General features: G+C 50.3%; 1 protein-coding gene across 4 annotated transcripts in view; it reads right to left on the bottom strand.

Moving 5' to 3' along the window:
* The window catches only part of CCDC150 (coiled-coil domain containing 150), a 59,029-nt gene that overhangs the window by 28,871 nt on the left and 17,423 nt on the right, over positions 1-12,735 (bottom strand). For all 4 annotated transcript variants that reach the window (XM_082227381.1, XM_082227382.1, XM_082227380.1 and 1 more), the window contains exons 12-15: positions 12,291-12,468; positions 10,718-10,786; positions 10,139-10,231; positions 4,945-5,028 (exon numbers count right to left, since the gene is read on the bottom strand). In XM_082227381.1, coding sequence (XP_082083507.1) covers positions 4,945-5,028; positions 10,139-10,231; positions 10,718-10,786; positions 12,291-12,468 — 424 coding nt within the window. The remainder of the gene's footprint in view (positions 1-4,944; positions 5,029-10,138; positions 10,232-10,717; positions 10,787-12,290; positions 12,469-12,735) is intronic.

A 12,735-nucleotide genomic window follows, 5' to 3' on the forward strand; every position in this document is an offset into this window, starting at 1 on the left:
GGCGAGCGGCAGGTAATCCACCCACGTCGCAGGCTGTTGATTGGCATAGCATCTCAGGTACTGCTGCATGATGGCATTGACCCTCTCCGCTTGCCCGTTGGTCTGCGGGTGTCTCGCTGATGTCAGGTTGATCTTGACGTTCAGGAAGCCCATCAGCTTCTGCCAGAAATTCGAGATGAACTGGCGTCCGCGGTCGGACAGTATAGACCGCGGCAGACCGTGCACTTTGAACACGTGATCTATGAACAGTTTGGCTGTTTGTTCCGCCGTGGCCACCTTCGCACACGGTATGAAATGCGCCATCTTGGTGAACAAGTCCACCACCACTAGTACAGCTGTCTTGCCTCTCGAGCTGGGTAGATCCGTGACAAAGTCCAGGGCCACCCTCTCCCACGGTTCAAACGGCGTTTGCAGCGGTTCCAGCAGTCCCGCCGGTGGTTTGTGCACCGGCTTGGCCCTCTGGCAGGTGTCGCACCTCGTGACGTAGTCCGCGACCTCCCCTCTCAGTCTGGGCCACCAAAAGTCCCTTGCGACTAATTCCACCGTTTTTTCTGTGCCAAAGTGTCCGGCCGTGGGTGCGTCGTGCAACTGTTGCAGTACCTTGGCGCGAAGTTCGTCTCCCGGCACGTAGATGGCCCCTTTACGTAAGAGCAGGCCGTCTCGTATCTGGAACTCGTCGCTCTTCGCCGTGCCCTTGTGCACCTCGGCCATCTTCGCCTGCGCGAATGAGTCATCCTGCAACGCCCGCCGCACCGCATCCAGGTCTACTGTGGCTGAAGCGCACGCCCACGCTGTTGGCGCGAAGATGTGCATGGCTGCCGCTGGCGTCGCCTCTTCGAGGTATTGCGGTTTCCGGGACAGTGCATCCGCCATGATGTTGGTGTCGCCTGGGACGTACTCTATTCGGAAATCGAAGTCAGCAAAGAACTCTGCCCAACGTATCTGCCTCTGGTTCAGGAACTGCGCCGTGCGCCAGTGCTCCAGATTCTTGTGGTCCGTGCAGACTTGCACTGTGTGCTTGGCTCCGATCAGGAAATGCCTCCACGCTTTGAACGCTGCATGAATGGCCAGCAACTCCCTGTCCCAGATGGTGTAGTTCTGCTCCGACTTGCTGAGCTTTCTGGAGTAGAACGCTCCCGGCCTCCAGACCCCCTGCGGGTCTCTCTGCAGCAGGACAGCTCCCACGGCTCTATCGGACGCGTCTGTCTCTACCCGCATCGGTCTGCTGGGGTCGATATGCAGCAGTTGCTCTTCCGACGCGAAGAGACGCTTGAGTGCTTGAAAGGACTGCTCCGCCTGCTCCGTCCAGATGAATTTCTTTTTCTTGGAGCTTAGTGTGTCCGTAATAGCCGCCGTCTGCATCGCGAACCCCTTGATAAACTTGCGATAGAAGTTGGCGAAGCCCACAAACCGCTGGACCTCCTTCCGGTTGCGCGGGCTCTTCCAATCCAACACCGCGCGAACCTTGGCGCTGTCCATGGCTAGCCCCTTGTCCGACAATTTGTAGCCCAAGAAATCCACCTCCGTCGTGTCGAACTGGCACTTCTCCAGTTTGGCGTACAGTCTATGCTGCTGCAGCCTCTTCAGCACCTCCCGAACGTCTTGGTCATGTGCTTGCTGCGATTCGGAGAATATCAGGATGTCATCCAGGAAGCAGACACACTTCTTGTAGAGGAGTCCCGCCAACACATGATGTATGAAAGCTTGAAAACAGTGAGAACCGTTTTGCAATCCAAACGGCATCACTCTGTATTCGTAGGTGCCCAGAGGCGTGAACATGGCTGTCTTCCACTCATCGCCTTCCCTCATGCGGATGAGATTGTACGCCCCTCGCAGGTCCAACTTGGTGAACACGCGTCCCTTGCGCACCGTCGCTAGGAGGTCGTCAATCCTGGGCATGGGGAAATCAGAGGGCTTGGTCATCTTGTTCAAGAGGCGAAAATCAACTACAAGTCTTTTTTGGGGCGTGTCTTTCTTCTTCACGAAGAAAACAGGACTGCCCCCCACTGCCTTGGACTCCCAGATGAAACCGCGCTCCAAATTGTGATCTATGAACTGTTTGCGTTCCTGTAGTTCGTCCTCAGACATGGAATACAGCTTCCCTTTCGGCAGCGTCGCCCCTGGTAGGAGGTCAATCTTGCAGTCATACTGCCTGTGAGGGGGTAGCTTGTCCACCTCCTTCTCGCAGAAGACCTCCAGAAAGTCCGCGTATTTGTGGGGGACTGCTTGCAACGTTCCCAACTGCAGCTGTGATTCCTCCTCCTCTCCCTCCTGTCTGGGCAGGATGCAGTGCTCGGCACAATAAGAAGAGCCGAAGATCAGCTGTCGCTGGTACCAAGCCAGAGTCGGACTGTGCCTGTCCAGCCAACTCACGCCCAACACAATGGGCGTGTCCGACAGTCGGGTGACATTAAAACTGATGACTTCCCTGTGGTTACCAAGTCGCATCACCATTGGCGGCGTCTGCTTCATCACCTGCCCCCCCAGCAACTCTCTGCCATCCACTGTGACGACTTGCAGGGGCAGAGTGGCAGGCAGTAGCTGTATAGCGTGCTGCTCCACAAAATCCTGCGCTATAAAGTCTGCATTGCTTCCAGAGTCCACAGAAAGTGGCACGTCTATAGTGATGCCATTGGGTAGCTGGAGAGATGCGGTGAGCTGCACTACTGGTTTGGGTGGGAGGGGGTCTGTGGGTTGCAAGATCGCTGGGGACTGCTTCACTGATTCGTCTGGCTGGGCCCCAGTGCCTCTGCCTCCAGCCAGACATCGTCGTTTCCCTGCTGGGGTTCGCTGTGCTGCGTGGCTGCTATCACCGTTGCGGAGGCTGCAGTGTGCTTGGAGTTCCTCTGGGGACACTCTCTCGCCAAGTGTTGAGGGCTGTCGCAGATGTAACACTTCCGGTTCCCTCTAGGAGGCTTAGTCTTGACTGCTCCCGGTGCTGGGGCTCTGGTAGCTGACTGAGCCCTGGCGCCTCCCACCTCCATAGGTTCCACTCCCCCTCCTGGCGGAGGTGTGGATTGCGCACGCGCTGCTTCCCTGGGAACGAAAGAGAAACTTCTCGCTGCTTCGCGCCCTCCACGTCCTTCATCTCTGCACCATGGACGTTCTTCCAGCCTCACCCCCACAGTCAGCGCCCTTTGGACCACCTCCTGTGTGCTCCGGGGCCTCTCCCCCCTCGCAATTTCGTCTTTAACAGCACTGCTCAGACCCTCCCAGAACAGGTCTCTGACTGGAGGTGAATCCCGGTCCCATTCCAAGGCACTGACCAGCGCAAAAAAGCGGGCGTGATACTGCCGTACGCTCGCCCTCCCTTGTCTCAGTCCATGTATCTCCCGTCGAGCAAGATCCACGTCAGCGGTAGATAAAAAGCACGCATCCATCGCTTTGATAAAGGCATCTGCACTCTGAAGCGCCGGATCTTTATCCCTCCACAAATTGCGCAGCCACGCTTTAGCATCCCCATGCAAATGGGATAGTATAAACCCCACTTTCTCTTCCTCATCTCTAAAGTCTTTTGCCAGCAGTTGCAGTGCGCACATTACGTCTGCTCGAAAATTGGGGTACTGTTGCAAATTCCCATCGAAGTGAGCCACAAGCCCTCCTGCTCTCCGTGCCAACCCAACCCCCTCCGGTCTGGGTCCCGGTTGCCCTTGCTTAACCAACGCTTCAAACCTGGCGTGGAGATCTCTGTAGGCTGCTGTCCGCAAGCCTTGGGAGCCCGGTGGGAACTCCCGCCGGGCTCCGAAGGCTTGCGGATAGCTTCCTGAAGCCTGCATTCGCCCCATAGGACGCACACACATTTCCCCTTCATTTTTGGAGGGGGGAAAGTGCGTCCTATAGGGCGAAAAATACGGTATTGTCAGGGCTGCTACCCAGTCCCAGCTCACATAGGACCACGTTAGCCAGCGTTCACGTTAAAAGAGTCTTTATTGGGTTACAGGTTCCATTTCCAAACTGCAATGTGAAGCCCCACGTCTTCTATGTCAGACCGGCGAAGACCCGTCTGAGTCTCCGCCTCTAGCACACCAGCTTAATACCCTAGCCTTGCTCCACCTCCTGCGCCTTTCCTTCCGTCTCTGGGTCCTTCTGCCCCCCGTGGTCTCTTCTCTCCTACTCTCTTCTGACGCGGACCCCCCTGACCCTTCCGCCTCCTTGCGGCGGGCTTTGGGACCTGGCTCACTCTCCGGGCTGCTTACTGCGCCAGCTTCCGCTGCATTTGAACTTGGCGCGCGCGCCCAACTCTCTACCTTCCTCTTGATCGTTTCGTCGCTCCCCGAGGTGGGCGTGACTACTCCTGACTCATGCCCTCCCTCCTGCTGAAAGCCTCCGGAACCCGATGTCTGGTCCCCTTTCTCCCCGCTGCTCCCGGCTGGGCACGTGGGCCCCGATCTGACAGGTATGTTATGAAAATATGGTAATGTGTTGTATATGTGTATTGTGTAAATGTGTATGTATGTGTTTTATATCTTAATAAAATTTATATTAAAAAAAATAAATAGAATGACAATGGCGCCCACCTGAGAGATGCCGGAAGTGAATTCCAGTCAGTTCCGGCTGAAAAAAAGCCCTGATAAGGTACAAAAGCCTGAGAACTAAAACGAAACAGCCAAGTGGCCCTCAGCAATAAAACCACAGTTGGCCCCAGGATTTTGCTGCTCTTCTGCGTAGTCATCACTCGGCAGCCTTTCAAGAGACAATAGGATGGCTCAATGGTCAGCGCTACTACAACTCGGGCTGTGTTAACACCAAAAGACTAAAGCTCTAGTATTCTGAGGCATTCTACTCTTGAGTCCTTTTAAGCTGGGTGGGAGCGGGGAGCGGAGATAGTTGTTCATCCCCACCCAGGAAACAGCAGCACTGAAAAGAGCAAAGGTCTATCAGCAGTGAAGAACTGAGAGAAGGCAAACAGCCAGTGGCTTGTGTTACTCCACAAGGCTGACATACCTGAAGTTTCCCTTTCTCGTAAGCCAGTTTATTTTTGGTGTCCGTCAGCTCTTCCAGAACTTGTTTTACTTGCTGTTGCGCATGCTGGGGGAAGACAAAAGCAGAGGTCATTCTCATTCATTCACAAACACCCAGGCACACACTCAAAAAACATCTTAGTTTGAGGAGGTGCTTCTGGCGAGCTGCGATGGAGGATGGCTGAATTCCATCACCGCCGTACGTTCCAGAATCAGAGGCTGAGATGGGAGTACCGTATTTTCCGCTCTATAGGACGCACTTTTCCCCCTTCAAAAATTAAGGGGGAATGTGTGTGCGTCCTATGGAGCAAATGCAGGCTCCTTGGCTTCAGCGATAGCAATGCGAAGCCCCCGAAGCGCAGAGGGAGCGCTCCCTCCACGCTCCGGAGGCTTCGCGTTGCTTTCGCTGAAGCCTGGAGCTCTCCGGGCTTCAGGGATAGCCGTCTGAAGCCTTTGGAGCGCAGTGGGACCTCGCACTACGCTCCAAAGGCTTCAGGTTCCTTTTGCTGAAGCCGGGAGAGCAAGACTCTCCTGGCTTCAGCAGAGAGGGAGAGCTGCGCAGCGCCCCTTCAGCGAAGCAGGAGGAGAAATGGAAGGGGTTCCGTTCCTCCTGCCGCTTCGCTGAAGGGACGCTGAGCAGAGAGGGGGAGAATTTTTCCCCCCTTGTTCTCCCCCTCTAAAATAAGGTGTGTCCTATGGTTGGGTGCGTCTTATAGAGTGAAAAATACAGTAATCAGCCTCCCTACACTCCCTGGGCTGGGGAGTGGCAGCTCATCCGCAGATCACCCAACACCTGGCCCCAAATTCAGAAGGAAGGAGGGGCTGGGGGGCGCTGGGACGTTTCTTCGCAACTCTCCAAAGTCGCCTCCATTTAGCAGCAAGCTTCCAATTCTTAAGATGAAAAATTGGACTTAAGTTTTGGACATGATCTGAGCGAAGGGGGAGAAACTACTCTGCTAATTAATTCAGCCATTGAGGTGCTAAAAAGGATTTGAACGGGAAAAGGATTAACATCTACGTAGACTTGGTATCTCCTGCCCACCTAGCAGTTCGAAAGCACATCAAAGTGCAAGTAGATAAATAGGTACCGCTCCGGCGGGAAGGTAAACGGTGTTTCCGTGCACTGCTCTGGTTTGTCAGAAGCGGCTTAGTCATGCTGGCCACATGACCTGGAATCTGTCTGCAGATAAATGCCAGCTCCCTTGGCCATTAAAGCAAGATGAGCACCGCAACCCCAGAGTCGGCCATGACTGGACCTAATGGTCAGGGGTCCCTTTACCTTTACCTAGACTTGGTATGTTGGAACTGAAAGGGGGGGTGAGCCTCCTTTGTTATTATATTTCATTTTGCTATGTTATATGGCAAAATCCTCCTCTGAAAGAACCAACTGCCCGATTATTTATAGCAAGTGAGACTGGAGAGGTGGTGTATTTGGTGATATAATATGACTCTAACTGTAATCAATAATATGACATTAACTGTGTGGAAATAACAATTATTCAAAAGTGGAAAACAAAGTTCAAAGTATTCGTCTGCAGATATATTTGGAAGAGAATAAAGTGTTTCCCAACTTTGATTTGGAGAATGACTGGAGAGACGCCAAAAACTTTGGAAGTTTGCCTGGAATTAGAATCAGAATGACACAGCTCCAATTACTGTATTTTTCGCTCTATAGGACGCACCGGAACATAGGACGCACCGGACCATAGGAGGGGGAGAACGGGAAAAAATTTTTTTTCTTGTTCTCCCCCTATAAAACAAGGTGCGTTCAAGGTGCATTCACCCAAAACCTCCGGAGCACAGCGGGAGTTCCTTGGAAGCCTGGAGAGCGAGAGGGGTCAGTGCGCACTGACCCGTCTCGCTCTCCAGGCTTCAGTGAAGGCAACCTGAAGCCTCTGGAGCGCGGCGTAAGTTCCCTCTGGGCTCCGGAGGCTTTAGGTTCCTTTTGACCTGAACTTGTGGGGCTGGCGGTGCTTTCCCCCACCACCAGTCTCAAAGATGCCTGAAGCCTTTGGAGTGCAGTGCAAGTTCCCGCTGCACTCCAAAGGCTTCAGGCTTCGGGGACAGCCTTTCCAGTCTCTGCAGGGCAGCGGGGTGCAGGAACCCCGCTGCCCTGCAGAGGCTTTGCGCAGCCAACCCCAAGCTAGAAGAGCGAGACAGAGCGCTCCGTCTTGCTGTTCTGGCTTTACGGACAGCCTTTCTAGCCTCCGCAGGGCAGCGGGGTGCCGTCACCCTGATGCACTGCAGAGGCTTTGTGCAGCTAACCCCAAGCTAGAAGAGCGAGATGGAGTGCTCCGCAGCGCTCCGTCTCCCTGTTCTGGCTTTGGGCTGAGCCACGCAGCCTGCATTTGCTCTATAGGACGCACACACATTTCCCCTTAATTTTTGGAGGGGGAAAAGTGTGTTGTATAGAGCGAAAAATACGGTAACCGAGCAGCCATGACCGGAAGTAGATCAGCTCGTCAAATTTAATGCGGAGCCTTAGGGGGATAGGTGCCTTTTAATATCTTACTTAATATTTGCATTCCCGGTTTTATATGGCAAAACCTTCCCTGCACAGGTAAACCATTTGAAGGACAGCTGGTCTTAAAAGCATTGGGCAGATGCCTTGATTTGATTTTATCTGGACTGACTTGGCTGCTGCCCAAGATGAGAAGATTTTTGCACTGGCTTGGTGGAAACATCATTTTGTGAAGAGATATCGTGAAGATACAGAGGGAACTCTGGACGTAAATTTCACACAGAATATATTGTTTCGTTTTATCTCGCTTGTTTGATAAACTCAGAGGCTGTGAAAAGTAATGAGGATTAACATTGGAATGATTTATGGGAACTATCAGGAAAATTATGAAAGCAGTAGACGTATGAGATGATCAGAACCCCCCCCATGAGAAGATACCTCCAAAAATGTTATAATTTGGCATAATATTTGGACTGTTTAATTATTGAATAATATGTATAATTTGGAATATTTAATATGGTTTGATTGGATTGCTGAAGTGGAAAATTTAATAAATAGTATATTTTTTTTAAAAAAGCATCTTAGTCTTTGCTTAGCCAGGCCCAGTATCCCCCCCCCCTTGAATGGAAGAAGAAAAACACGTGTTTCAGGAGCTTTCAGTTGTGTATGTCAGTAGCCAAAAGGAGGAGAGATGCAGAGATCATACTCTCTGACTCAATCAGTAGGAAAGTTGAGCCTCAGTATGACTTGACTCTCCAGGGGGGATTTCAAGGTCAGAAAGCCTTTTTGAAATATAGGCAGGATGAAAGCAGGGGACATGAGAACATACAGTCTGCGCAATTGGGAGGTCAAACACATGGAGTGGGCAGCCAAATGGCCCATTCAAGAGTTGCCCAGGGATTTATTTCCACCAGAAATGTTGATTCCACTTGAATGCAACAGTGGACTACCTGCTCCACCTCTTAACAACATAAAGTCCCCTGTTTTGTTTTCATGCTACACCCACTGATGTCTGCATTGCTCATTTAGAAGCAATGGGAGAAGAGGCCGAGGCTGTGGTGCGCAACAGCAGCAACCATTACCGGGTCGTTCTCTTTCCCTTTCAAAAAGGGAATCCTAACTGTAGCATTGTCTTTGTCCATGGAGTTTTCTTGGCAGGGATACTGGAGTGGCTTGCCGGTTCCTGCTCCAGTGAGAGCTGGACCATAAAGAAGGCTGATCGCCGAAGAATTGATGCTTTTGAATTATGGTGCTGGAGGAGACTCTTGAGAGTCCCATGGACTGCAAGAAGATCAAACCTATCCATTCTGAAGGAAATCAGCCCTGAGCGCTCACTGGAAGGACAGATCGTGAAGCCGAGGCTCCAGTACTTTGGCCACCTCATGAGAAGAGAAGACTCCCTGGAAAAGACCCTGATGTTGGGAAAGATGGAGGGCTCAAGGAGAAGGGGATGACAGAGGACGAGATGGTTGGATAGTGTTCTCGAAGCTACCAGCATGAGTTTGACCGAACTGCGGGAGGCAGTGGAAGACAGGAGTGCCTGGCGTGCTCTGGTCCATGGGGTCACACATGACTAAACGACTAAACAACAACTGTAGCATTGTTCAATAATTTGTGAGCAGCCTGGTCAAGAGCCATCTAAAGGGCCACTTCCTCGGCCTGGTAAGAGCCCTCTGATCTCAGGCTCTGATTCTCTTGCGGGACAGAGATGGAGAAACCAAGATCTTCACTGTGGTCCACCATCGCGGCGGAACACTTGAAATAACAGAAGCAAGCCAAATGAAACAGGCCATTTGCCTTAGCTCAGGAGCAGCCAGTGTCGGGTGTGCCTTGCAGATGTTGTGGGACTACAATTCCCATCAACCCCAGTCTGTATTATGGTCAATGGTCAGGGATGATGGGAGCTGTAGTCCAACATCTGGGGCCACCAACATCTGGGCTATCCCACCTTAACTAATTAAAGATATATTGAACATGGATGTTAAAGATTGGTTTCCCAAAGAAATGGCAAAACTCTTAGCACATTGGTTCTGTGTTGCTTACTATTCGTTCTTTTTACAGATTACTTTTCTTTTTTTAAGGGAGAAGCTTGTTCTAATACAGTGGTACCTCGGGTTAAGTACTTAGTTCGTTCCGGAGGTCCGTTCTTAACCTGAAACTGTTCTTAACCTGAAGCACCACTTTAGCAAATGGGGCCTCCTGCTGCTGCCGCGCCACAGGAGCACAATTTCTGTTCTTGTCCTGTATTTCCCTCCACTCCTGCATATTGTTATGTATCCATTTAATTCAATTTCTCCCCGTATTTACATTACACTGTTGAATTTATCTTAGTCCTGCTACCTTGTTTTCACGTGTTTACATTTATTTTCCAAATACTCCACAAAGATTTCCCACTCCTCTTTATATACTTGATCTTCTCACTCTCTTATTTTATTCGTTAGACCTGCTAGTTCTGCATACTCTATCATTTTAAGTTGCCAATCTTCCTTATTGGGGTCCTCACTCACCCGCCATTTTGGGGCTAGCAAAATCCAAGCTGCTATCATTACATACAAGAATAAATTTGTGGTAAAGCAAAGTTCTTAACCTGAAGCACTATTTTTGGGTTAGTGGAGTCTGTAACCTGACGTGTATGTAACCTGAAGCGTATGTAACCTGAGGTACCACTGTATTATGAAAATATTATGAAATTATTTCTGCTGAGACTGAAAATTACATGTTGGTGTTCCAAGGCAGCTTCCCGCTCCATTAATTTCTTGTTTTCTTCTTCCAACACCTTCACGGTATCTTTGAGAGGACCGATTTCCAACTTGAAAAAAAGAAGGGAAATTGCCATTATTATTTACTGGCTTCTTTATTTCACCAGAATTCAAGGCAGCTCACAAAAAAAATAAAAATTAAAAAAAAGTCTTATCTACTCACACTGGCGTCCTTTTGAACTGCTAGCTTGGCAGGAGCTGGGACAGAGCAACAGGAGCTCCCCCCCATCGAAGGGATTTGAACCGCCGACCTTCCAATCGGCAAGCCCAAGAGGCTCAGTGGTTTAGACCACAGCGCCACCCGCGTCCCGGTTGCTGGTACACCACCAACAAAGGCTGTTGATGTCCCAAGCCAAGTGAGGTCACGTATGGCTTTGTATTAATTTTAACTTCAGTTATTCTGACTGAATTTATTTAGAAGAACTGTACTGGATCCAGAACTGACCGCTACAATCCAGTTGATTCTGATGCATCCCCAATACCAACAGAGTGTAAACAAGTCTTGTCGGCAGCCGTGATATGAATGACCATCATACCTTGTGTTCTGTTAGTTCCGCTTCCAATCTTTTGTTCTCTTCCGTTATTTCATGTACTGTTTTCTGCATCTGCCACCAAGGATTAAAAAACAGCTCCATCATCAATCTCACCAAAGGAGGATCCAAGCTGTTCTATTTTACCTCCCTAGGTATTTGAGAGAGAGAAAATAAACTTACCAAACCCCAGCCTGCCAGCTTCTAACTCTGTACCGGCACAGCTCCTTATTTTTCCTTTTATTCCTCATTGCTCCACTACTGATCTACACACGCAATCCATTTGCCTGCACTGCCTCCCTGGAGGATAGTGGGCTCCCTTTGCACTTTTACAAAATAATCTTGAACTTGAGCCAGTGTGGTGTAGTGGTTAAGAGCGGTAGTCTCGTAATCTGGTGAACCGGGTTCGCTTCCCCGCTCCTCCACGTGCAGCTGCTGGGTGACCTTGGGCCAGTCACACTTCTCTGAAGTCTCTCAGCCCCACTCACCTCACAGACGTACTAATGTAGAAATTTCCCGAACCCTTTGAAACAACTATGATGAAAGAGTGCATTTGGCAAAACTAGCTTTTTAGTTAAGAATGGACAGTAAGAAAGAAGGGCATATTACTGGCCAGGAACAGAGACATTTGTGCAAATGAAACACACGATTCGTGTATCTTTAATGACCTGTCAAATTCATGTCAATCTTCATTTCCCAGGGGTGGGGCGACTCCCAGATATCACTGACAGCTCATAAACTGATGTGCTTAATATACCAGTTCTTTGTGCTGCTTTCAGCAACAGGCGGCACAAAACTGAGTTGAAATAAATAAATAAATAAATAAATTATTGTTTATACCCTTCCCATCTGGCTGGGCTTCCCCAGCCACTCTGGGCGGCTTCCAAAAAAATATTAAAATACTGTAATACATCAAACATTAAAAGCTTCCCTAAACAGGGCTGCCTTCAGATGTCTTCTAAAAGTCTGGTAGTTGTTGTTCTCTTTGACATCTGGTGGGAGGGCGTTCCACAGGGCAGGTGCCACTACCGAGAAGGCCCTCTGCCTGGTTCCCTGTAACTTGGCTTCTCGCAGTGAGGGAACTGCCAGAAGGCCCTCGGTGCTGGACCTCAGTGTCCAGGTAGAACGATGGAGGTGGAGACGCTCCTTCAGGTATACTGGACCGAGGCCGTTTAGGGCTTTAAAGGTCAGCACCAACACTTTGAATTGTGCTCAGAAACGTACTAGGAGCCAATGTAGGTCTTTCAAGACCGGTGTTATGTGGTCTCGGCGTTATACGTTCTCGGAGTTAGTACAGAAATGTCCCCCTCTCCGTTATAAACCACAGCATTCTGTGGTACTAAGCGGTACATCTTGGTCCTTGGAGGCTGCTATTGGGGGAATGCCACACATTTCTCTAAAGAGTGTTTAATGCCCAAACAGACGTTTAATATAACGACTTGTCTCCAACCAAAAGTGGACCCACTGAGATTAAACAGATCTAAGTCAGCCATCCCCATTAAATTCAGCGGGTTTACTCTGGGTAACACTAGGATGAAACCCAATATTTTTAAAATAACATGGCAAATGTGCATGGTACCTGTTCCTCTAGCCTCTCCTTCTCCTTCAGCAGAGAGTCCCTCTCCTGCAGAGCTGCCTCCAGTTCGCTTCGGATCCTGGCAACTGTGGACTCCAGGAGCTCCTTTTGAGCGGTTGTGGTCTCCTGGAGTTCGGATGCTTCATGCCCGCAGGCAGCGTGTGCTACACGCAAGGCTTCTCTGTGGAGCAAAGAAGCAAACACAAATGCATCACACACCTTTGAAGGTGAACAGGAAACTACAACTAATCCAGAATGCGGCAGCTAGACTGGCGACTGGGAGTGGCCACCGAGACCACATAACACCGGTCCTGAAAAACCTACATTGGCTTCTAGTACGTTTCCAAGCACAATTCAAAGTGTTGGTGCTGACCTTTAAAGCCCTAAATGGCCTCAGCCCAGTATATCTGAAGGAGCGTCTCCACCCCCATCGTTCTGCCCTGAGGCC

This window comes from Podarcis vaucheri (assembly GCF_965113315.1).
Source record: "Podarcis vaucheri genome assembly, chromosome: 1".
NCBI lineage: Eukaryota > Metazoa > Chordata > Lepidosauria > Squamata > Lacertidae > Podarcis > Podarcis vaucheri.